The sequence below is a fragment of the Solanum lycopersicum genome, chromosome 3 (assembly GCF_036512215.1).
Source record: "Solanum lycopersicum chromosome 3, SLM_r2.1".
Classification (NCBI taxonomy): domain Eukaryota; kingdom Viridiplantae; phylum Streptophyta; class Magnoliopsida; order Solanales; family Solanaceae; genus Solanum; species Solanum lycopersicum.
In genome coordinates this window covers 62,471,838-62,495,056 of record NC_090802.1, presented here as the reverse complement: position 1 = coordinate 62,495,056, position 23,219 = coordinate 62,471,838, and the positions used below count along the sequence as shown (strand labels likewise).

At 32.1% G+C, this 23,219-nt stretch overlaps 4 protein-coding genes and 1 non-coding gene across 5 annotated transcripts; 4 read left to right on the top strand and 1 right to left on the bottom strand.

The window, feature by feature from the left end:
- Positions 1-582: 582 nt before the first annotated feature.
- LOC101266012 (uncharacterized) lies at positions 583-5,043 on the bottom strand. The gene is made up of 4 exons (XM_004235957.5): positions 4,717-5,043; positions 2,160-2,843; positions 1,957-2,055; positions 583-1,197 (listed from the first exon to the last, which is right to left on the bottom strand). The coding sequence occupies exons 1-4, from the start codon at positions 4,864-4,866 to the stop codon at positions 904-906; spliced, it is 1,227 nt and encodes a 408-aa protein (XP_004236005.1). The 5' UTR covers positions 4,867-5,043; the 3' UTR covers positions 583-903.
- A 668-nt stretch (positions 5,044-5,711) lies between these two features.
- Positions 5,712-5,792, top strand: TRNAL-CAG (transfer RNA leucine (anticodon CAG)). The gene has a single exon. It is a non-coding gene; the product is annotated as a tRNA-Leu (tRNA).
- Positions 5,793-5,827: 35 nt separating this feature from the next.
- LOC101259327 (glutathione S-transferase U10-like) lies at positions 5,828-6,951 on the top strand. The gene is made up of 2 exons (XM_004236423.5): positions 5,828-6,289; positions 6,469-6,951. Exons 1-2 carry the CDS (start codon positions 5,966-5,968, stop codon positions 6,844-6,846), a joined length of 702 nt encoding a protein of 233 aa, XP_004236471.3. The 5' UTR covers positions 5,828-5,965; the 3' UTR covers positions 6,847-6,951.
- A 2,547-nt stretch (positions 6,952-9,498) lies between these two features.
- LOC101248761 (glutathione S-transferase U10) lies at positions 9,499-10,410 on the top strand. Its single transcript, XM_004235984.5, has 2 exons — positions 9,499-9,890; positions 9,956-10,410. Exons 1-2 carry the CDS (start codon positions 9,540-9,542, stop codon positions 10,310-10,312), a joined length of 708 nt encoding a protein of 235 aa, XP_004236032.2. The 5' UTR covers positions 9,499-9,539; the 3' UTR covers positions 10,313-10,410.
- Positions 10,411-12,932: 2,522 nt separating this feature from the next.
- LOC101264913 (uncharacterized) lies at positions 12,933-17,478 on the top strand. The gene is made up of 4 exons (XM_004235953.5): positions 12,933-13,319; positions 13,407-13,722; positions 15,888-16,047; positions 16,651-17,478. The coding sequence occupies exons 1-4, from the start codon at positions 13,149-13,151 to the stop codon at positions 17,111-17,113; spliced, it is 1,110 nt and encodes a 369-aa protein (XP_004236001.1). The 5' UTR covers positions 12,933-13,148; the 3' UTR covers positions 17,114-17,478.
- Positions 17,479-23,219: the final 5,741 nt, after the last annotated feature.

Sequence of the window (23,219 nt, the reverse complement as noted above, 5' to 3'; positions counted from 1 at the left end):
GAGATCTGGAAGAGGGGAGAGAGGGGAACAAAAATATATGTATTTATACAATTTTCTCTGCTTTATACAATTAGAAACAATTTTTATACGCTTGTATTTGTATAAAAAGTGAGGAAGCGAGCGAGAGATTGGAGGAGAGTGGCGAGCGAGATATTTGGGAGAGAGGCGCCTGACAATTTTTTGCAAACGTTTTCTATGGAGCACAATTAAATCAAACCCTAGCTACTCTATTTATTTTAGATTATTAGTTTGTTATTATATATAATTTTTCCAATACTTAATAGTGGACAAATATTATTGGATAGAAAGAATAATTTTAAATAATTGTGTGAAGAAAAAATAATAATTTCAAATAATTGTGAAAATTAATCACAAGCAAAACCTATATAGTTCTGATAATGGAAGGTTACTAGAAAGATGAAATTGTATTTAAACAAGCATTTCGCTGATAAAATGTTGAATTTGTGTTTGCTATTCTATAAAACAATAAATTTGTCATCTCACTTTAGCACCTTCTATGTTTCATAGGCAATTCTCAGCATACCAAAAATGCGCAAACTACAAAATCAACAAAAGCACAAGTCACAAAAAAAGATGCAATTTTCTTGCACACATTTTCTCAGTTCATGCAGGGCGTCCGCCTACAGGGCGAAGGATGAACATCGAACAAAGATGACAACCAAGTTCATTCCCACTCCAAACAAATATTTGCAGAGAATTGTTTTCTTGATAAATCAGAACTTAAAATAGCAAGTTTATAAGAGTAAGTTTCTACACTACCCCAGAAAGATGACATGTTTGGAGGTGTGAGTACTCAATTGGTCAAGCTATAGACTTCTCAATAGTAATCAAAGGTACACTTAAGAGTCATCTGAAGTTCCGACTGTACTATTAATAGATGGCTCATGCCACGATTTTGCTACTTGAAGATCCATGTAGCTTGCCCTCTACGATCAAACGTGAGTGTTCACTGGTATCATGTTGCACTCTCCCAGTAATCTCCAAGCACAAGCCATTTCTCGGGCCTTTATTATTATTCTTCTCCTTGGGGGTTTTCCTGGGACCTGGATCCACAAAGACAGGTTGTACCTTTAGGTTTGGGTTAGGTTTGATGCGGGTTGCTTCCTTCCCCTCTGCTGGTCTGAAGAGAATTCCCTTCTGCAGTTCTTCAGCGGCCTCGTCTTTATTTAAAAGAACCTGCAGAAATATAGATTAAAAAGGGTATTTTAGTTAAGATATATAAATTTATTTCAAGCAATCAGCCGGCTTTCTTGAGGTTATTACGAGAAAGCTACAAGACTAATGCCTTTCCACCAAGAAAAAGAAAAAAAATAAAAGAGGGTAATCCTAAGCCCCGTGACTAAACAAGAATACACAATACATAATGCATCTCCAACTAAAAATTTCAATAAAATAAACCAAAAAGTTACAAGTAGTAACTCAGAAACTAGTGAGCACAAACAGTCAGAAACTGGGGGTGACAAAAAGAAGTGAGGTTGAAGAAAATTCCAACTCTTTTTAGACCATCAAAGAAAAGATGGTGGAATTGCATGAGAACCAATTGTAGTGATAATTGATCAATGCTCTAATGCAACTTGTGATCAAGCCCAATGTTTATATTTTTATTTGGACTATGAATCTCATATTTGACTTTGATTAGAGTCAAGGCCAGACCTTTGGATATCTAATCTCTATCAACATGGTATTCAACACTGAGCTATGCTGCAGCACATTTACATAAAGAAAAGATAGGAATCAACAGTCAACAGACAAAAGAAGACACTAGTTTGCCTTGATGATTGAAAAAGCAAGACTAACGAAATTTACAAAAGAACAAGATAAGAACCACTTCTCAACCTACATGACAAAGAAAAAGATTACGCAAGAAAAAAGAAGATAAAAGGACAAAAGGGAGAAGGAAAAAGCACATCCTCCTTAATAGCAATGAAAGAAAACCTTGCGGCCGACGAGGTCAAAAGTCATTACGACTCTATTTCGTTTAGCATGTTCAGCCTCTTCTATCTCCTCTTTCTTTTTCCTCAGAATTTCCTTTTCCTGTTGAAAGGGGAGGGAAAGAAGGATCACAAACATAAGTCAGTATCATCATAGAAGCCAAGTCTTGCAAAGTGAAATGTTCTGACAATCAGTACACTGCATACCTCCTTCGACAACCAGCTGTTTCCCTCAATCTCATAGTAGTCACTTTGGTCATCGATAACAGTCGTACGTGCTGCAGAGTTCCGATCATAGTCAACTAGCCTCTTTGCATACGCTTCAGCTGCTTCCTCAGCATCGGAAATTGGAACTGGACCTTCATCTAATCCAGCATATGAGCTTCCCTCCTTCAGCACAAGTGCACCACAAAAGTTGCAAGGCCCTTCACCTTCCTGTTCACAGACTATCTTCCCACAAGATAAACAGTTGCTTATCAGCCTGTGTCGGCGGGCTTGGCATAAGCATGGCTTCCCCTGTTGAAATATTATGGAACCTTTTGCAGCCTCAGCAAGAGAAATAACTTTCTCTGATTTTTTCTTTTTAGAGTTTTTTTGACTTGCTTGGGATTGAGGTGCAGTTGTTTTTGTAGAGTTCCCTTGACTTCCTCTCTGTAGGTTTCGTCCATTTGATGTCTCAGCTGTGCTCAGGATTTCCTGCTTACTTGAGGCTTTACTTTCTTTTGGTGCGCGTACTTGTTTTTTCGTTCCAGCTGCCAGACTATCACCTGAAGGAGGCTTTACATATGCTTGCAATTTGGAAGCAGAAGTACCTTGGTATAAATCTGAATGACCTCTCCGTCTCAAATACTCACCCGTCACACTTTTTCCAGCATCCTGACCTATGATATTCTATAGAGAATTCAGAAAGAAAAGATGTCAGTAAATGAACAAACTACAGTCAACTGTTACCAATAAGAGAAAGGACCAAACATAATCTTAATTGCATGGTCATATGCAAAGAAGATCTTACATAAATGAAATCAAGTTTCTTTTTTTTTTTTTTTGAACTGGTAACGTCACATGAAATCAAGTTTTGACAACCAATAGCAAGTAACAACGTAAAAAAGGTCTTATCAAGTTCCCAGTTAGGACTGTTCTCAAATACAAAAATGAAAAGGTAATTTTCACTTTCTAACAGGTGGAAGGGAATGTATGCTAGAAAGACTCATCAAAGAAGCGCCTTCTCATTAATCTACACATTCTCTAAATATGAAGAAGACTTAAAGACATAGATACAATAAAAACAAACTGTCCATAAACATTAGGCATCAATTGATAAATGATTAAAAGTTGAGCACATAGGCTTCTCCCCCCCCCCCCCCCAAGTAAAAAAAATGTCAGTCTCAGAATCATTTTGAATTTTTTTAATCAAGTTAGAATTCAGTTATTTTCTGTAAATGCTTTTTTAGCTAATTTCTGATTTTCTACACCAACAATACTTCCATATTCGTTCTCTATAAATTGTTTTTCCGGCCCTATTTATTAGTTAATACAACTTCTTCAACACTGAGCCAATGGGTATCGTAAATTTAACTTAAGAAATCAGATTGAATGGTCCTTGCTGAGAAACAAAGTTAGCGCCTTTGTCACTGAAACAAAATGCTACCATCTTTTTGTTCTTTTTTCTCAGGATAAAATGCATCGGTTTAGTGCCAACTCTTTGCTCTATAAAGATAAAGATCATGGGCCTTATAAAGTTAACTTAAGAAAGCAATTAGCTGATGGGCTTCCCTAAGACGCATAGTTGGTGCCTTGAGGCCTGCAATGAAAAGGCAAACTTTTTCCTTCTGTTGGTTAAATTGGATCAGAAGCCTTATCTGAAAGATGTGAAGCATCCAACTTGCATTGCACCTAGTTTCAAGGTTTAAGTGTGGATTGACAACACTGATTAGGCCAAAACACTAGCTGTTTGTTAATTTTTTTGTACAATTAACATTAAAAAAAGCAAATTTCAGTAAATTTTCAAATGTTCTCTACTTGAAGCATTATCAGATTTCATTGAAGGAAAAACAAATAAATAAATCAAAAGAGCAATGTCAACAATAGTGTTCAAAAGCATCTACATGAAGTTACCAACATATAAGCACATAATCCTAATAGGTACACAAGCACAACATAAGGAGTAGTTTCACTGCTGATTACTGAAAAAAGAAGAAGAGGGAGGTTCAAGTTATAAATTAATTTGCATTCTTGTTGGATAAGGTGCATAAATCAGTATATTATTTATTATCCATTTAAATAGTGGCGATGGCTGATGAATGTAAAATCTCAAATATACTGTGTTGCTTCATTATTTAAGAGTTTCGAGTGGATTAAAAGCCAGTTCACAATCTTTTCAATCACGACTTTAGAGCATCAGCGTAGACATCTAGAAAAAGCAAACCAATCTAAAGTAACTAAACACTGAAACCACGAAATCAGGCTAAAGAGAACCAGAAACAGAAAAGACAAATAAGAAGATGAAGACAAAGGAAAATTCCCACAGGTTTTTCAACAAGTAACACTGGGATCAAAATAGAGAGTCAAAACACATTATCCCCTTGCATCTAACCAAAGATGCCCTTTGATTTTCAAATGTCAATGAGTAGAGTCAATAATAAATTCAAAAAAACCCAACTCTCAACTACGGACTTTCAACTGAATTCAAAACCCTAATTATCAGAACACAAAATCGAAAGCAAGAAAATCTATAGATGGAGGAAGGGAAGAAGAAGAAGATTACATCAAGATATTCTTTAGCGTCTAGAGGAGGAGCAAGCTCACAATAAGAAACAAGCCCAGAAATAATCTCAGCATCTAAATCAAGACCGTTCTCAATCTTGCCACATAGCTCCAGTAACGCTTTCTCCAGCCATTGCCCTGACGATTCCATTTCTCTTTTTCTGTCTTCTTGCCTCTCAACCGCCTGCCTTATATAGGCTACCCCATTTTTGGCTACACCTTTGAGTTTGGATCGTACGCACTTTAGCCCCCTAATTTTGGGAAACACAATTTATCGTTAACTGCATTATCTAAAGTATTACTTTTAAGAAGAAATATACATGTGATATATTCAAACACAATAATAATGAAATCATATAAAATAAATAAATAAGTCAAACTGAAAATGATCATAATTTTAAAGTATAAATTATGTTAAAATAAATTTAAATTATGAATATTTAACATTATTATCATTCTTAGTATATGAGTTAGATTATTTTTTTTATCACCAATTGTATTGATTTGGTTCTTATTTAAGATCTGTTTGAATTACTTACATACATTATAACTTTTATTAGACTATTCAAAATTTTAATCAACCTTAAAATAATATGATAAAAAAAATATTATGAAAATATATAAGAAATATTAACAAATTATATTGAAGTAAATACATAAAATAATTTTTAAAAATTATATATATAATGTTGAGTTGGTTTTGCTTTCCGCTTGACTTTTTAAAGTTAAAACAAAACCAACTCAATATACTTATTTTTTTTTCTTTAATGTCAAATCAAGTCAAACGGAATTACTTTTTTTCTCGATTTACAATTTAATGCGGTTTTCAATTTGATTTGGTCCAACTCTGATTTTTGATAATTGAGTGCGATCAAACTTTATTTTTTTTTAGATGATACATAATTGGTAGTTTGATACAAGAAATAACAGAAGTTCATAAGAATTATAAGATCAAAAAGAATTGTAATATATGTTTGTAAATTTAAGAAAACAAATGTCAAGATGGCCGAGTTGGTCTAAGGCGCCAGTTTCAGGTACTGGTCCGAAAGGGCATGGGTTCGAATCCCATTCTTGACATAATAAATAATATTATGTTTTTGTATATATTTTTTCTTTTTTGACGTGACATCAACCTCGAGCATGACAAACATACCTCTATATACATGACATAGAAAGAAACCTGTAGCTTGTACTTAGTGGAAAATCTCTATTTAATTAACATTAAAAAAGTGAGAGTAGAAAAAGAATTAATGGAAGAGGAAAACGATAGAGTTACACTACATGGAATGTGGATTAGCACATATGCAAAGAAAGTGGAGTTAGCTCTCAAAATCAAAGGCATAGCATTTGATTATGTAGAAGAAGATTTGAGCAACAAAAGTTCTCTTCTTCTCAAGTACAATCCTATCCATAAGAAGGTTCCGCTACTCCTTCACCGCGGTAAGCCTCTTTCCGAGTCCCTCGTGATTCTTGAATATATCGATGAAACTTGGAACAACTTGCAGCCTCTATTATTACCAGAAGATCCCTATGAAAGAGCCACAGTTCGTCTCTGGGCTTCTTATTGCCTTCAGGTTATCTCTCTATGTTTTTTTTTTTTCCTTTTTGTGTTATTATATGGACGTGTTTAATATGACAAAAGTCATTTTTTCATATTAAGATATGTTTGTTGTTATAAAAAGACTCGACTGTATATATCTTTTTTCCAGAAAGTATATTCTTCACGTCTCACTGTTCAAATATTATTTTGAAGATATCGGACACCATGAAGAAAGCATTCATTTCAGCCAGGGATGTTGAGGGAGGAGCATTTGATGAATTATTTGAGATACTAAAAGTAATGGAAGAAGGAATGAAAGATTTTTTCCCTGGGGGAAGGTCTAAAATATGTGCTGAAAATTTGGGGCTTTTAGACATAATAATTGTGTGTTCACTAGCTACATATAAGGCAGCAGAAGAAGTAGTTGGAACGAAAATTTTGGACCCTGAAAAGAATCCATTTGTATATTCATGGGTGACTACTTTGCTTGAGCTGCCTTTGGTGAAAGAAACTCTGCCTCCACATGACAAGCTTGTTTCAAGACTTGACTTTATTAAGAAAAATGGCTTTAGGTTTCAATCCAATATTTGATATCGTAATGAAACAAGTAATTATGGTTGATTAATAAGTTTGCTTTTTGATGTAATTAGCTCAATGTTGCGTGTACTTGTCTTGTCTATTTTATCGAAGAATTTAAGTTATAGTATACACTAATATTAGGTTATAGCAAATTAATTTATTCTAATTCTATGTAGCATGTTTAAAGGTGGTTCGAAAATTTCAAATTGAAGAAATCACAATCTAAATTGATCAATCCAAATAAGCTAGGAGGTTGGATCGGATTGGATTCTGTTAAGTTTAATTTGAAATAATCGATTTGAATATTTTGAATTTTGAGTCTTTACAGTAGGTCATGACAAATAAGAACAACTTCAATTCACCTGTTTTTTTTAGAAATATGACTTTCTGTGGATAGTAAGGTTTCTGAGTATCTAAAAGTTTACCGTATTAAATTCGATAATCAATCAAAATCAATGATTTTAAAAAAATAAAATAACCAAAATATTGAGAATTGAAGTTGGTCCAATTCGCATGTCCCTGCCCACATTGATTAAGTGCTTCATTAATGTCACCAATTCGCATCAGTAAGAGATTAAAGATTTGACTATTGCCATACTAATGAGCATTCAATAGTGCCCACTAATTACAATCTGATAAGCCTTTTACCCTCAATATTGTGACATGTCAGTTAATATTGAATTTGTATTTGACCAATGCATGCGTCATGATTAATCGAAATCTAATAATTTGATTCATATTTTATATTTATCTAAAAAAATTATTTAATTTTGAAAGTTAGTAACTCAAAAAAAAAGATTAAATTTTATCGATTGTCAATGAATAGTAGTTAATCTCATCAAGTATAATAAAAAGAAAAGAAAGGATCCAATAAATAATGCAAATGTTGCAGTAAGAAATATTTGATTTCAATTTGATAGTATTAAAATATGAAAAAATATATATAATTAGTTTGGGTACGCCAAGGAAGATTAAAAGGGAAGACATGCACGTACATGATAATACATAAAGAGAGGGGAAAAAAGAGTTGGGAGAATTTTTTTTTATGTGAAGTGAAACTATTTGGCTGAGATTTGATTTTATAATCTTTTATAAACCTATTTTTATTTTATATTCTGAAAAAACCAATTTAATTTACAAGTGGTCGAAATCATTTTTACGCTTACAAATATAGCTATTTGAGAGCATATATGCGCCGTGTCATCACTACTCGTGAAGAGGCACAAGTGAAAGTAGCAAGTGATGTTTCTGAAAAATTGAAGTTAGTGGAAGAGAATTATGCAATATCTAATACCCAAATGGGAAGCCAATATTGCTCGATGGAAATATCTTTGTTCTAAAATCTTTATTTCAATTATATTAAGTCAGTTCAAAGATACTGTTAACATGATATGATATTATTCTTCTTAGATCAAATTTGTTTTGTTTCCAAAGGCATCACATCATTAAGAAATTTTTATATTTAGACTAAATCAATTCAAAGATACTCTTAACATGATATGATATTATTATTCTTAGATCAAATTTGTTTTGTTTTTTCAAAAGGCATCACATCATTAAGAAATTCTTATATTTGGAACTGGGTTACATGTGGTTCACATGGACTTTCGAAATTCATCGTGTGTCACCCATACTTTTTTGAGTTTTTTTTAGGCAGTTGTATCAGACCACAGCTAACAATCTTTTGTTTGGTTATATATGTCTCTAAACTTGTATGGGAAAGTAAACCTAGCCATAGTTGGGCTAGATCAACTTAGGCCAAACATACTTTTAAATATTGTTCGTTTTGAATAAAGTTTACATGATGTTTTTCTAAAAAGTCTTACACCCTAAAGAGATTTTTACACCTTATGTGTAGACTCTCAATCTATCCAGCTATCAAAGTGAAACTTTGTTCGTAAACCTTAATGTCTATCAATATATATATATATATATATATATATATATATATAAATAGACAGTCATTTGAAGAAGATAGTATATTTAGCTTTTCTACCCTAATAATTTTCTGTTGTATATGTTGGTACAAGACAATATTAATTACTTTAGTCAAATATCTCTGAATTATCCATCTGCAATGAAGAACTAGAAACGAATTCCTTAAAAGTTCACAGTTTCTTGTCTATAATGGCTTTAGTAGCCCCAGAACTAGAATAACTTATCTTGAGCACACACTTCTAAATGGATATAGTTGTTTGGTCAACCATTCTGATCTAAACACTTATTTTTAAAAAATATATGTCCTAGTCTTACCTTAAAATACTACCAAATAAGTTGTAGTTGACAAGAAGGGGTTATGAGACGGTAAGCATCCTCCACCTTCAATTTTAAGATTGTGGCACCGAGTCATCAAGGAAGCAAAAAAGATGGAAGCTACGAGAGCCGGGTTAAAAAGAAAGAAAGCTGCAGTTCCTCAGTGATGATACTGTTTACAAATTACAATCTATAAAGTTGTCACTTGCATTTGAACAAATAATTAAAGACATCAAAGCTATGAACAAGATTACTCTTTTATCTCCTAAATATATTTGAATCAACATCACTTAGCTAACTTGGACATAAAGAAACGGCAGCTTCTGTCATTGCTCTTGTCATTAAAAAAAAACAATTGAATTGGCTTACAATTCAAACAACAGACAATTTTATAAATCACATTTCGATTCAACATATTAGCTAGCCTTATATATATACAAGCAAAACCATATATGTGGACTCAGAGAAAATATCAGAGTGGAAAAATGGGAGAAGAAAACAAGGTAACTCTACATGGAATGTGGCTTAGCCCTTATGTGAAGAGAGTTGAATTGGCTCTCAAAGTGAAAGGCATACCTTTTGAGTATATAGAAGAAGATTTAAGCAACAAAAGTCCATTGATCCTCAAATACAACCCAATTCATAAAAAAGTCCCTATACTTGTTCACAATGGAAAGCCAGTAAACGAGTCATTTGTCATCGTTGAATACATAGACGAAACATGGAAGAATGGACCTCAACTCTTGCCAGAAGATCCTTATGAAAGATCCAAAGTCCACTTCTGGGCTGCGTATATACAACAGGTAATTAAGTTAACAAAATGCATCCACTCTTTTTTTCATGTAGTACAATAATTCGCGTATTTCAGGTGATGGAGTCCATGCTCAATATATTCACTGCAGAAGACCAAAAACAGGCATGTAATGAATTTCATCAGAAATTTCGCTTGCTTGAAGATGGAATGAAGAATTTTTTTCCTACGATTGAAAACAGAAACATAGGGCTCATAGACATCTGGATTGTGGTAGCATTTGGCATGTGCAAAGCACAAGAAGAAGCATTTGGAGTGAACTTTCTGGATCCAGAGAAGGTTCCCCTGATTCACTCACGGGTTAATAGTCTACTCGAATTGCCACTGCTTAGAGAAACTGTTCCTGATCATGACAAGGCCGTATCATTTCTTCGAGCTTTGAAAGAAACAAGTACTAAAGGTCAAGCTCACTGAGCTTCTACGCCTACTTCTGGTCCCAAAATTTCTCATGGTTTGATGTAATAAGGCATATAGCCATCTGATTTCAATAAACTGTTTTCTTTTGATTGAAATTTGAAGTATATTGCTTCTGCTATCTGATTTTCTATCCTCTCCGTCTCTGTCTCGATAGCTAAAACATCTTGCCTCACGGCCAGTCTCATAAAATTATTGATTTTTAAAATATACGATTCACATGTCGTATTCATGTTTAATTTAACGAGTCTCTAGTTATGTAATTCAACAATATAAGAATGGCACAACCAAAAGTATACAATTATGTTGTGTAACTCTTTAATGAACAAATTTTATCTTTTACGTTGATTAGTCCATTATTAGTTAAAACAAAAGTTTTGATATCTATAATCATAATCCAAATTAGATGGAGACTCATACTTTAAACATTCTGCAGCTTTAAACTTAACCAAACAAAAGTTTTATTTGGCGATTTGTATGATACTTATTTCAGATATTAATGTTTGATATTACTCTATAGTCTATAATATAGATACAATAGGGGAGCTTCTCAATTGATCTATTTTCCCTTCCCCACAATTTATATTTAATATTATTTTTATTTTTATTTATTTTATTTTCCTTTTTTGTATGTTGTGTATTTAGAAATTACTAAAGGAAAACAATACTCTAAATTACAATAATTAACAAAATAAAAAATTTATAAAACATATTAAAAATTAGATCAACTCTCCGAATTTCACTGCCACATAAATTGAGACGAAGCGAGTAAAATATATAATTTGAAAATTATATTAAGAGTACTATAAACTACAGTTATTAACAACTTAAAAATATTTATAAAAACATATTAAAATTTGACCAACTCTCAAAATTTTATATGTGCCACATAAATTGCGATAAAAAAAGTAACATATATTATTTGAAAATTACATTAATTAAGAACATTATAAATCAAAATATTAATATCTTAAAATATTTTTTAAAAATGTATTAAAAATTAAATTACTATATAAGCTGTGACAAAGTGAGTAGAATACACTATTTAAAAATTATACAAAATTTTAGTATAAAAATTTGGTCTAACTCTTTTAATTATGAACTTTGTACTATGCAGAATTACTTGACGGGTTCTAGAAAGGCATATTGGAAGGAATTCTATACATGTCATAGACGATTCTTATATCTGGTTTTCGGTATAAGATAACATTATTATATATTTAGTTGTTTCAAATTATTAAATACTTCCTTCATTTGATATTATTTGTTATAATTTTTATTTTTAGAGTCAAACTATAAAAAAACTTTGACTAATATTTTAAAATGTATTTTTTCATCATATTAGTATGCAAAAAAATTGTAATTTATAGTTTTTCATATAGTTTTGAGTATGTAAATTTTTTGTTTAAAATATCGAATTAATGTAATCTAATTTACCTTTGAAAATTAGTCAAACTGATTTTCGATAAGCGCAATATGACAAACATTTTCGTACGGAGGGAGTACTTTTTATTATTTATTATATTTTTTAATAATCGTGCAAAATATTACCTCCTCTATTTCAAAAAGATTGTCCTAATTTGACTTGGAACAAAGATTTTTAAAAAAAGACTTTTTAATCTTGTGATTCTAAATTAAAGTTATGTCAAGTGTACCGGAATGTCCTTTAATCTTGTGGTCTTAAACATGTCACGTGGAATTAAAGTTAAAATGTTATCAAAAAAAGTAAAGAGATAATTCTTTTTGAAACAGACTAAAAAAGGAGTAGGTTCACTCTTTTTTAAAACGGAGGAAATAATTTTTAATAATCGTGAAAACAAAAAAAAAAGCAACTTTCACATATAGCAAATAAAAAATTCATATTTGTATGCTATAGCAAAGTTTACATAATTGCGCTCCATAGCAAACGTAAAAACTGTATAATTCGCTATACATATATAGTTGAAGCAAATTGTATAAAACGAATTGTATAAAACAACAAAGATAAAGAAACTTGGCCACAGTTCAGTATAAAAACGAATTGTATTATTATAAGTGTATAGAACGATTATATACAATTTGAATTTGTATAAAATGAGAAAGAGAGAAAGATAAAAAATACTTGACAAGGAATATACAATTAAATCGAATTGTATAAAACGAGAAAGAGAGAAATTAGATACGATTTGAAAATTGTATAAAACAAGAAAGAGAGAAAGGCAAAATAAACAGGCAGAGGAGTATTTTTATTATATAATTATAAGTGTTGGACGAAAATATATGTACTTGCATGTGTATATACAATTTTCTCACGTTTTATACAAACAGTTTCGCAATTTATACATTTTGCTTCTGTTTGTATAAGTGAGAAAGGCGAGGGTGGCGAGCGAGATCCAAAAAAGGGGAGAGAGGGGAACAAAAATATATGTATTTTATACAATTTTCTCTGCTTTGTACAATTAGAAACAACTTTATACAATTGTGTTTGTATAAAAAGTAAGAAAGTGAGCGAGAGACCCGATGAGAATGGCGAGCGAGATATTTGGAAGAGAAACATGCAATTTTTTACAAACGATTGTTATGAAGTACAATTAAATCAACCTTAGCTACTATATTTATTTTAGATTATTAATTTGCTATTATATACAATTTTTCAAAAAAATAACAACTACCAAAATAAAAGAATTATAATCTAAGTTGGAACAAGAAATAAAAAAAATCAACACCGGCGGCTTCTCTTCCTCACAGAGAGTCGCAAAACCAAGAAAAGAAAGAAACAATAATTGTGTTGCAGAAATTTTAGGAAAGTTTCCATTTTCACTCATCCATCCACAGAGTCTCCATTAACCATTCATTCATGGCTTCCTCTGCTATTTTCAACTTTCTGCCATCATCTTCATCGTCATTGAGTACTCTTTCCTTTAGAAACAGCAGAACTCAAACCCCAATTTTTTACAAACCCCTTATAGTCAAAGCTTCTACTTCTGTCGATTATTCTTCCTCCTCCCTCGCCGGTATATCTACAAAGGTAAGACTTTAAATCCACACCCTTTTATCCGATCATCGATTTCTACTTGCTTCTGGTGAATCTATTTGTGTTTTTTTGTTTTGTTAGAATAATAACTGGGTATGGAAATACAAGGACAATTCTGTGAATATTTACTACGAGGAACACCACAAGGGAAGCGATGAGCCTTGTAAGAACATTTTGATGATTCCCACTATTTCAGATGTTAGTACTGTTGAGGAATGGAGATCAGTGGCTAAAGACATTGCTGGACGAGATGGTAAAGTTAATTACAGAACTGCCATTGTGGATTGGCCTGGTTTAGGTTACTCTGATAGACCTAAGCTTGATTACAATGCTGATGTTATGGAAAAGTTTTTGGTAGACTTCATCAATGCTCCTGATAGTCCGGTGAACAATTCGGGTAAGCTGAAAGATCCCTTTAGCTTATATGATTTGCTTATTTGTTTTATACTTGCATATTTACTTTACTGTGATATTTGAACTATCAAACCATGAGCAGGCGTTTGATTTTGGGATTTTGTTTTTGGTGTCTTAAATTCTTTTGATCCTGTTTGGATCTTTGGAATTGCTAATTCTTGTAATCTTGTGCTGAAAAGAAATGTATAAAACATTATATCAAGATTAGGTGAACTTCTATTTCAAATGAAAAAAAAAAAGGGGTTGAAGTACATTAAAAAGGACTAAGAAGAAAAATAAAAGATAGAGACTTAGGAAACTATTGGAGGTTGCAATCACAGAGAGAGAGAGAGATTTTTATCAGCACATGATACAGACACATGCAATGATGCAAATGGATTTCGTAATCCCTATAATCTCATTTTTTTCTTATGTTGATCTATTTATACATTATTAGTGAATAGAAGTGTTGGGAAACAAATGCGTTCTCTCTGTGTTGACACATGTATTGATGGAGTCGGAGGTCAATTTCGCGTTATTCTGATCAAGTTAGACATAAAGTTTTGTATCAAGTTGTTTGCAAGAGAGTTCTAGAAAATAATGCTTAGAGAATAGAAATGTTGGGAAATAGTTCCAGAAATTTCTTTGAGTTAAAAATCTGGTATTTTTTTTTATTCTTATGATGGTGTGTTCGGGCTAGTCGACATAGATACCTGGTAACTTTATCTACCAAGGATTGTGAAGATAGGAAGAGATTACCTAGTGTGTTTTTAGTTCTCTGGGATTTGAAAACAAAACTACGAGGTACTTTCTTGAGATATTTTCTAGATAAGAGTACCATTTCTCTGGAAGCCAAATAGAAGATTGATCTTGATATCACTATACCAAGAAGAAGATCCAAGGAGCAATGCTTGAAAGAAAATCCACTCTTAAGGTGTAAATCCAGAAAGATGTCATTTGTTGAAATCTGGGAACACTGGGACATCTTCCCATGATTGTGAGAAGTTGTTAAAGAATGAGCTGGAGAAGACAAAAAAATGATCAAGATTTTACTGAGATTAGAGTTGAGCAAATGTGAACTTCTTTGCGAGCATTGAGCATGCTACAAGAAAGATAGATTTTTGTGCACTGTATATTTGGAAATGGTATTTGTATCCATAAAACAAAAGGTATTGTAGCCCACATCAAAGACCTCATTTCATCTAAAGATAGTTAAGAACCTTTCTTATGATTTCTCAATAAAATTAGTTCTTCGGTATATCTTAAAAAACACAAATATGAAGCCCCAGACACGTTTAAGAGGTGGAAGATCTTGATTGAGAAGTCTGGGAGCAGTCAACAGGCTTCATTATTTTAAAACCTTTGCGGAAATGATATCAATAAATTCCGTGAGGATCATGAAATTGTCACACTGCATGCTATAAAAACTTATAACAGAAAGTATGACATTGCTGAACAGATTAATATAATCTTTTTAGGGAGAGAAAGGTCTATTCTCTCAAATGTTGGTCAGCTAAGGTGTCCAAGCTAAATACGTCTTAATAGCATATAACTTGGTGAAGCGGTCTATGGGTGTTGAGTTCAAGACTCTTGAAGAGGTATATGATTTGGCCAATCTGCAATCATTCAAATTTGAGAATTTTGAGTTGTTCTACTTATATGATGTTAGAGGAAAACAAGAACCAAGAGACCAAAAGGGTAGTTTCTTTGGTTTAGGTTTTGTATTGTGGGGTGGAAGGATATAGCTTGTAATGTCCTGATCCTAAATCTCCAAATTTGTTATAGTAGATATGTTACTCTTGATAAATCTCTTTAGGCGATAATTAGAGGGGATCGTCTATTGTCTTTTGAGACATATAAGGTAGATAGTTTATCAAAGAAAGTGGAGATAAGAGTTCTTTTCTTTTTTTGATAATGAAAAGTGGAGAATGGGTTTACAATCCACAACTTTTGCTAAGAGCAAAAGGTACTGTCAGTTGGAGCAACCATTGCGAGGGGATCGTCCATCACAGCAAGAAAATTGTAAGGTAACATGGGACACACGTGATGTTTCTATTATGTTTGCCCTCTGCATCAGGATTTTTTTTTTCGAGTTCTTTAATATTTTTGAAGATATCTGTTCTTTTATTTGCTTAGAGGTTATCTTGTTAATTATATTAAAATAAACAGATAAGGACTTGGTGGTGTTTGGAGGAGGACATGCTGCTACCTTAGCAGTTCGTGCTGCAAAGAAGGGCTTGGTTAAGCCAAAAGCAATTGCTTCTATTGCTCCCACCTGGGCTGGTCCACTTCCTATTGTTTTTGGAAGAGATTCCAGCATGGAAACAAGGTACGCATAGATTTTTACTTCCCTTGCACCTTTATGACATCTTCATTAAGCTGACATCTCAACAGCTTGCGGAATGACACACATTATAGGGCTATGCCCAATATAGAGAACGAAAATACTACAAGGTTTGGAATTTCAACTAGTCATGTTCGTCCCAGGGTTTAGTTTAACTGGCAAGGTTGAGGCACTTGTGACTTAGGTCACAGGTTTGAGCCCTGCATCATGCGAACTAAGCCAACTTTGAGTGGAGAAGGGTAGAGGGAGTCCCGTCATCCTCGTGTTCCGAAGGCTGCGGTTGGCCCTAAACGAATTTCTCGGTCATAAGAATAGAGAATTATAAGGTTTAGAAATTTTAAATACACCATATTGGATTGTTTCAGTTTTTGTAGGAGAGAAGCAAATGATATGAGTTTTTCCTGTGTGAAAATTCTTTGGATAACACATTTGCTTATGACTGCCAGCACTTTAGCTTTCAAGATTTGAAGTCTTCATCTGAAAACAATAATAATAACAATAGTAGTAGTACTTAAAGATTTTCACTCATTTGCACAAAATGATAATACACTATTTGGTGATTGATATTTTCGTTCTCATTTTTTACAGGTATGGTTTCCTTAGAGGGACCTTAAGGGCCCCTGCTGTTGGTTGGATGATGTATAATGTACTTGTTAGCAATGAGAAATCAATAACATCACAATATAAGTCCCATGTTTATGCTGACCCTGAAAAGGTAACTCCATATATCATCGAGAGCCGATTTGCACTCACTAAACGGCAAGGTGCTCGCTATGTGCCTGCTGCTTTCTTGACTGGTTTACTTGACCCAGTAAAGTCCAGGGAGGAATTTGTCCAACTCTTTGCAGAGTTGGAGGGTAACATACCGTGTCTAGTTCTGGCAACAGCAGGTTCTCCGAAGAGGTCAAAAGCAGAGATGGAAGCACTTAAGGAGGCCAAAGGGGTCAGTAAGTATGTTGAAGTGCCAGGTGCTCTCCTTCCCCAGGAAGAGTGTCCTGAAATTGTTGCAGAACAGCTTTACAGATTTCTGCAAGAGATATATGAGCTGTAGGCTTATGATGATTATCAGCTCAAGTAGTCAAAGGTACCGAATTTTTTCCCATGTGCAACAGTGAAGTTAATTGGTTAAATATGAGAGTATGAGATTACAGTGCCTTCACCTTTATACATGATAAATATGAAGATTTCCTAAGAGTATGAGTTTATATCTGGATTGATAGATCTTTCTCCTCTTGAACCAAACCTAGAACTAAAGAACGTTGAGCGCTAAACCGATCTAAGACAAATAATGTTCTTATTCAATATGCTGCTATAGCGTTTTCTTAGTTGTGATTGTTCTTTTTTTATATATTAAAAATTACAGATACATCAGTTCTTTATGTATGAGGATATAAATTTTACATTGATCTTTTGGTTCATCATATGTTTGAGGTAATTTTCTTATATTTGGCGGGTTGGCTTAACTTGAATTGAGAATGCTGAATGAATGTGAGTTAGGTGGTTGCATAAACATGACTTTGCTGCTACACCTTTTCCAGAAGAACATTCTTTTGTTGAAAGCTTGGTGAGTGTGAAGAGATGATGAGTCTTCTTTTTTGGTCTAGATTGTTTTCATATCTTAAATTAGATCTAGTACACCATGAAGGAAAATGAATGCACGGTTGAAGTAAAGCTTCTGTATAGACGATATCAACTAGGTGAGATTGGACTAGGGATAAGCATGCCATTTAGGAAGCCTCTAATTTGCTTTGAACGGTAAATGGTTTAGTATTGGAATGAAATAGACCCGAATTGAGTGGAATGGATATGGAGTATTCATAAACCTGATCCAAACTAACCTGGGATTGAAGCATAGTTGATGGATTGATTGGTTTAGCTTGACTACAACAACATAGTTATCTGAAGGGGGAGATACAGGAAACACACATTCTGATTCTATTGTTCATTGGTCATTTTGTAGATTTGTTTTGACAGAATCTGATAAGTAGCTTCTTTGAGCATTTAGAATTACTTTAACTTGGAGAAATTCCACCAATGCTTGTGGAACTGAGATTAACGTTCCTAAATTTGAGATCAAGTCGAAAGCAAACAAATTAGTCCTAGTTCAAAGTTTAAGTAGTAGAATGAAATGCTGAAAGAAGAATCTTCAAATGGAGGATAATTGTAAAGTGCAATGTGTCCTTTGTTGATTACTAGTACAAAATTATTTTAAATCTTTTCTGGAATAAAAAAGGGACCACTAATTTAAGGGTGATGCAATGCGTTTTGCTCTTTCAAATATAACTTTTATGAGAGGTGTTCATTCATTTGTATTGGTATCTTTGACATCAAGGCGTTAATATGACTACGAGCCTGTTTAGCTCAGCTTAAAAGCTGGTCAAACTGACTTAAAAGCTGGTTTTTGACTTATTAGCTGTTTGACAATACTCAAAATAACTTATTTTAAGTTTAAAAAAACTTATTTTAAGCTAAAAGTTAAAAGCTGGGGTAGGAATGTTTTTTTTTTAAGCTTATAAGCTGTTTTAAGTTGACCACATTTTTATCTTTTTGCTCTTAATATTTTTATATAATCTCCAAATTACTCATATAACCATAACATTTCTTTTTCCATTTTTCCCTTTTCACGTTTGACATAACAACTTCAGCACTTTTATCCAAACGCGTAACTGCTTATTTTAAAAATAAGTTTCAGCACTTTTAAAAATACTTTTTTAAAGCTGCTTTTATTAAATCCATTCAAATGGACCCTACGTTTATAGCAAGATGCCTCACAAAATGCCTTGAGGCTTATGCTCAATCGATAATATTTTATTTTCAGGGTTCCATAATATTTCACAAAAAAAATCATGTGTCTGATTTCCTAATTAGCACTATTAATTGAGTGTGAATGTCATTTGAACATTCTGTCTGAAAAAATAGTTCTTGAAATTTAATGATTACGCTTACAATTGATCCCAAGTTTTAGTTATGTGTTTCTCATAATTATTAATCGTATTATTTTGTTATTTAAATGCTAATCGAAAATATGATTTTTGGTTGTACAAAGAAACTCAGCATTCTTTTTTTTTTTTAATTCTATGTCCAATATTCACATTGGAGTCCGATCAAATATAGATTCGTATCAAAAAATTTTATATTGATAAATAAGGCGCTCCCTAACAAAAACGATGAATGTCTTAACAAGATTGAAATAATCGTTACGAATCTTTACAACCGATGTAAAATTTTTTGAATCAACCTTTACAATTTTTTCAAAGAACATGGAGAAGGTTTCACAATTTGAAATTTAAAATTTCTAATTCAATTAGCGCTTTGTAAATTGACTAATTGGTAGAAGAAAGAAACGTACATGAGATTAGTGGGAGTCAATTATGATTTCTATTTTTAAAAGACATTAAAATAAATTTTTTTTTTATATTTTATGAAAAAGTAAAAATAGAAAGTAATTTATTTCTTATAGTACGTGCTTTTGCATAACTTTTAGTAATTTTTAATTTTCCACCTTATCGTTAGTGAGACAATTTATGATCATTGAAGTATCTAACTTAATATTCAAAAATATAATAATTTTAAAATCTTATATCCAATCAAAAATGTCCACGTAAATAGAGACGAACAGTTCAAAGAGGTTGACTTTTGATAGCCACACAGAAAACTATATAAACTTTGGTAATTAGGTTTAATAGAAAGTCAACACTTGATATACTCACATTTTAACAAAATTTCAATCTACATTCAATCATTTGTCGGGAGGGGGTACGTGGCATCAAATCACATGGGCTACGATATACGTGTCAAGAAGTGGCCCATCTGGACTAAGCCCACTTTAATTCTTCGGTGATTAGACAGTGAGGCCCATATCGACGGAATGAATTTGTTGGTGGGCTCCGCATGTAGGCCCAAAATAATCCTAACGTGTCCCATTCATTGACGCCTTCTAACCAAATTAAACCAAGCCATACACTTTGTTCACAGCCTAACACCTGTCCAGGTTGTCATGTACATAGCATGGCTACAATTTTATTTTAATAGACTATGTATTTAGTAATTATTATTATTATATTCACGTATAGCAAATAAAAAATTCATATTTGTATGCTATAACAAAGTTTGCTAATTGCGCTCCATAGCAAACATAAAACTGTATAATTCGCTATACATATACAATTGTATAATTCGCTGGCCTAAATTGTATAATTCGCTGGCCAATTTCGCTGCAATTGTATAATTTGCTTTGCATACAGTTGAATCGAATTAAAATGTATGTATATTGCATAATTATAAGTGTATAGCAAGAAGATATATATTTTTTCTCGCTTTATACAAATACAGAAACACAATATATACACTTCTGTTGTATAAAGCTAGAGAAAATTGTATTTCACTACAATTGTATAATTCGCAATTGCATAATTCGTTGGCCTTTTTCTCTGCAATATTTGAAGTAAAATGTTTGTAAATTGTATAATTAAGTGTATAACACGAAGATATATATTTTTGCATGTGTATATACAATTTTCTCTCGCTTTATACAAAACGGAAACAGAATGATACACTTCTGTGTATAAAGCGAGAGAGGCGAGCGAGAATGAAGAGTGTCGAGCGAGATTTTTGGGAGAGAGATGCTGGCAAATTTAGCTAACGTTTGCTATGGAGCACAGTTAAGTCAAACCCTAGCTATTCCATTTATTTTAGATTATTAGTTTGCTATTATATACAATTTTCCCTTATATTATATGAAGAAAAAAAAGGCCCATCTAACTAGTTAAGTTACATGAAGCTAAAAAAAACAACAGAGAATTTTCAAGTGCTTATAAAAAAACTAATTTAGATCTTGTTCGGATTAAATTTTTATTTTTATTTTTAAAATATTTGGGTAAAATTTAAAAGTTTTTATAAATATATAATTTTAAATGTTAAAAATAAATCAAAAGTCATATTTGAGCAGAGTCTTAGATCTAATACAATACGCATACGAAACCCCACATCAGTTTGTTTCAAATTGAATCGATACATGGTGTGGCGAAGTGTGCAAATTATGGATTTTGGTGCCATTGAGTTTATGAGTTTTTGAACGGTTACTATTTTAGAACAACATCGAATACGTGGTGTTTGAAGTTTAGATACTTTTTATTCACTTGTTTTACTTTAACTTCAGTCATGTAAAACTTTAAAAATCTTACAACTCGTACTGGAAAAGGTGAAGTTCAAAATTTCAAACCATCTGTACTACTTAATTAAAATAGCAATGAATTTTCGGAAATTTTTACTGGATAAATTCATATTCAGTCCATTTATTTCTTGGTTTGATAGGTACTCGTGTCGACATAATTTACGGGCCAAGAAAACAGTGGGCCTATTGGGCTTATGTGGGTTCCGTTATAGTTGACATTTGTGTATATCTTCTTAATTGCAAAACTCTATGGTCCCTATCGTAACGGTGCCAATTACCAAGCTATTTTTTAATTCTATCAATCACATTAAACTGTAGGAGAAATCTGGTCACAACACTAAGTATCATACCAATTTTATTTTTGGTTTATATTGACTTGAACGACAATAATTTAGGCACAATATTTTTAAAGATTATGAACCTATATTGTAGCGTAGTTTCTATTAACATTGTATGGAAAACCAAACTTTCTTGAAAATTTACGAAGTATTGGAAATAGGTACAAAAAGATTTAGGAGAAAGTGTCTCACTCGTATTATCATGATAAAAGCAATATGATGTGAAAGATGGCTTTTAGGAATTAATATTGGCCTCATTGTTTGACAATAGGGTCGAGCTTGAAATAGACATGAAAACAAATCTCAGGCATGCACGACAAACTTTGTGGGTTAAAATTCGAACACCGTTCATATAGATCATTGGTAGACAACACCAATATGAATTACAATTATTGTAGAGTAAAGTGCAATAGTTTCATTAGAATTAATGTCATAAAAATATATACATAGCGATAACTAATTCTTAATAGCCGCTAATGATCAACGCTAGTTATGATAATCCTGCTACTAAGAAAAATCTGGACGCGTCCAATTGAGTAAAAATTTAAATTAAATCGTGCTATTTGAAATCTAATGATATTCTTCGTGGCAATTCGTTTTCTCTGTGTTGTATTCTTTAAAAAAATCAAAAGGAAAACTTTCTTAGAAGTGAAAAATGAAAGAAGTACATTTGTTGATATAGTAAATATTACATGGTCGATATATAAGAAGAGCTATTACCAATAAAGTAGTGTTTCCATATATATACACACATTAATAAAGGACATCAATTAAACATCTTTTTATCAATACAGTATATATTTTGTAAATATAAAATTATTAATTTTCTCACGCATATTAAATTTTAATGAAAATTTCTAACTTCCTCATTATATCAAACAATAGATGAGTGGTGTGAACATTTGCAGCGGCTGTGAGGATTGCTTGGACAATTAATTGGTAGAGCTTTGTCCAACCAAAAAATATAAATAAAAGGCTAGAGCTTGTAACATTATGCTAGGCCTACCTTTTTAAAAATATTCTTATTTATTCATTGCGAGATAACGACGGTATTATGGAATAAGACTTTATATACCTAAGTTTTTGGAGTTCCTAAAATTGTTCTTGAAAAAAAAGTTGGTACTATGATTTATTGCACAATACATCAGAAAACAAATTTTACATGTATGTTGAGAGTGTAAAATAAATGATCTCAATTCAAAATTACTTATTTGAAATGAACTAGGCTAAAATATGAGTCACAAGTTAACGCTATCGATTTCTTAGTTTTTTACTAAGTTTTAATTTATTTTTTTTAAATAAATATTTAAGTAACTAATAAATTTATAATTATCAATTTATCATAACTATATAATAACATATCACACGAAAAAGGAAAAATGAAAATCTTTTGACAAGATATTTTAAGTCAACTAAAGCTATTTATCAACAGTTTCATAATCCATTTTATCTAATGTAAGATCGTTTTTATTTTTAAAAAATCCGGTTGAATTTGGGTCATTTTATAATAATAATTAAAAGAGTCCCCATATCAACTCTAATGAAATTAAATTCCACCTTGGCATATATTAACAATTTCTTAGTTTTCTTTAGAAATCAAATTCCAAAAAAGGTCCTTTTGTTTGTTTCCCACTACTAGTTTTAAG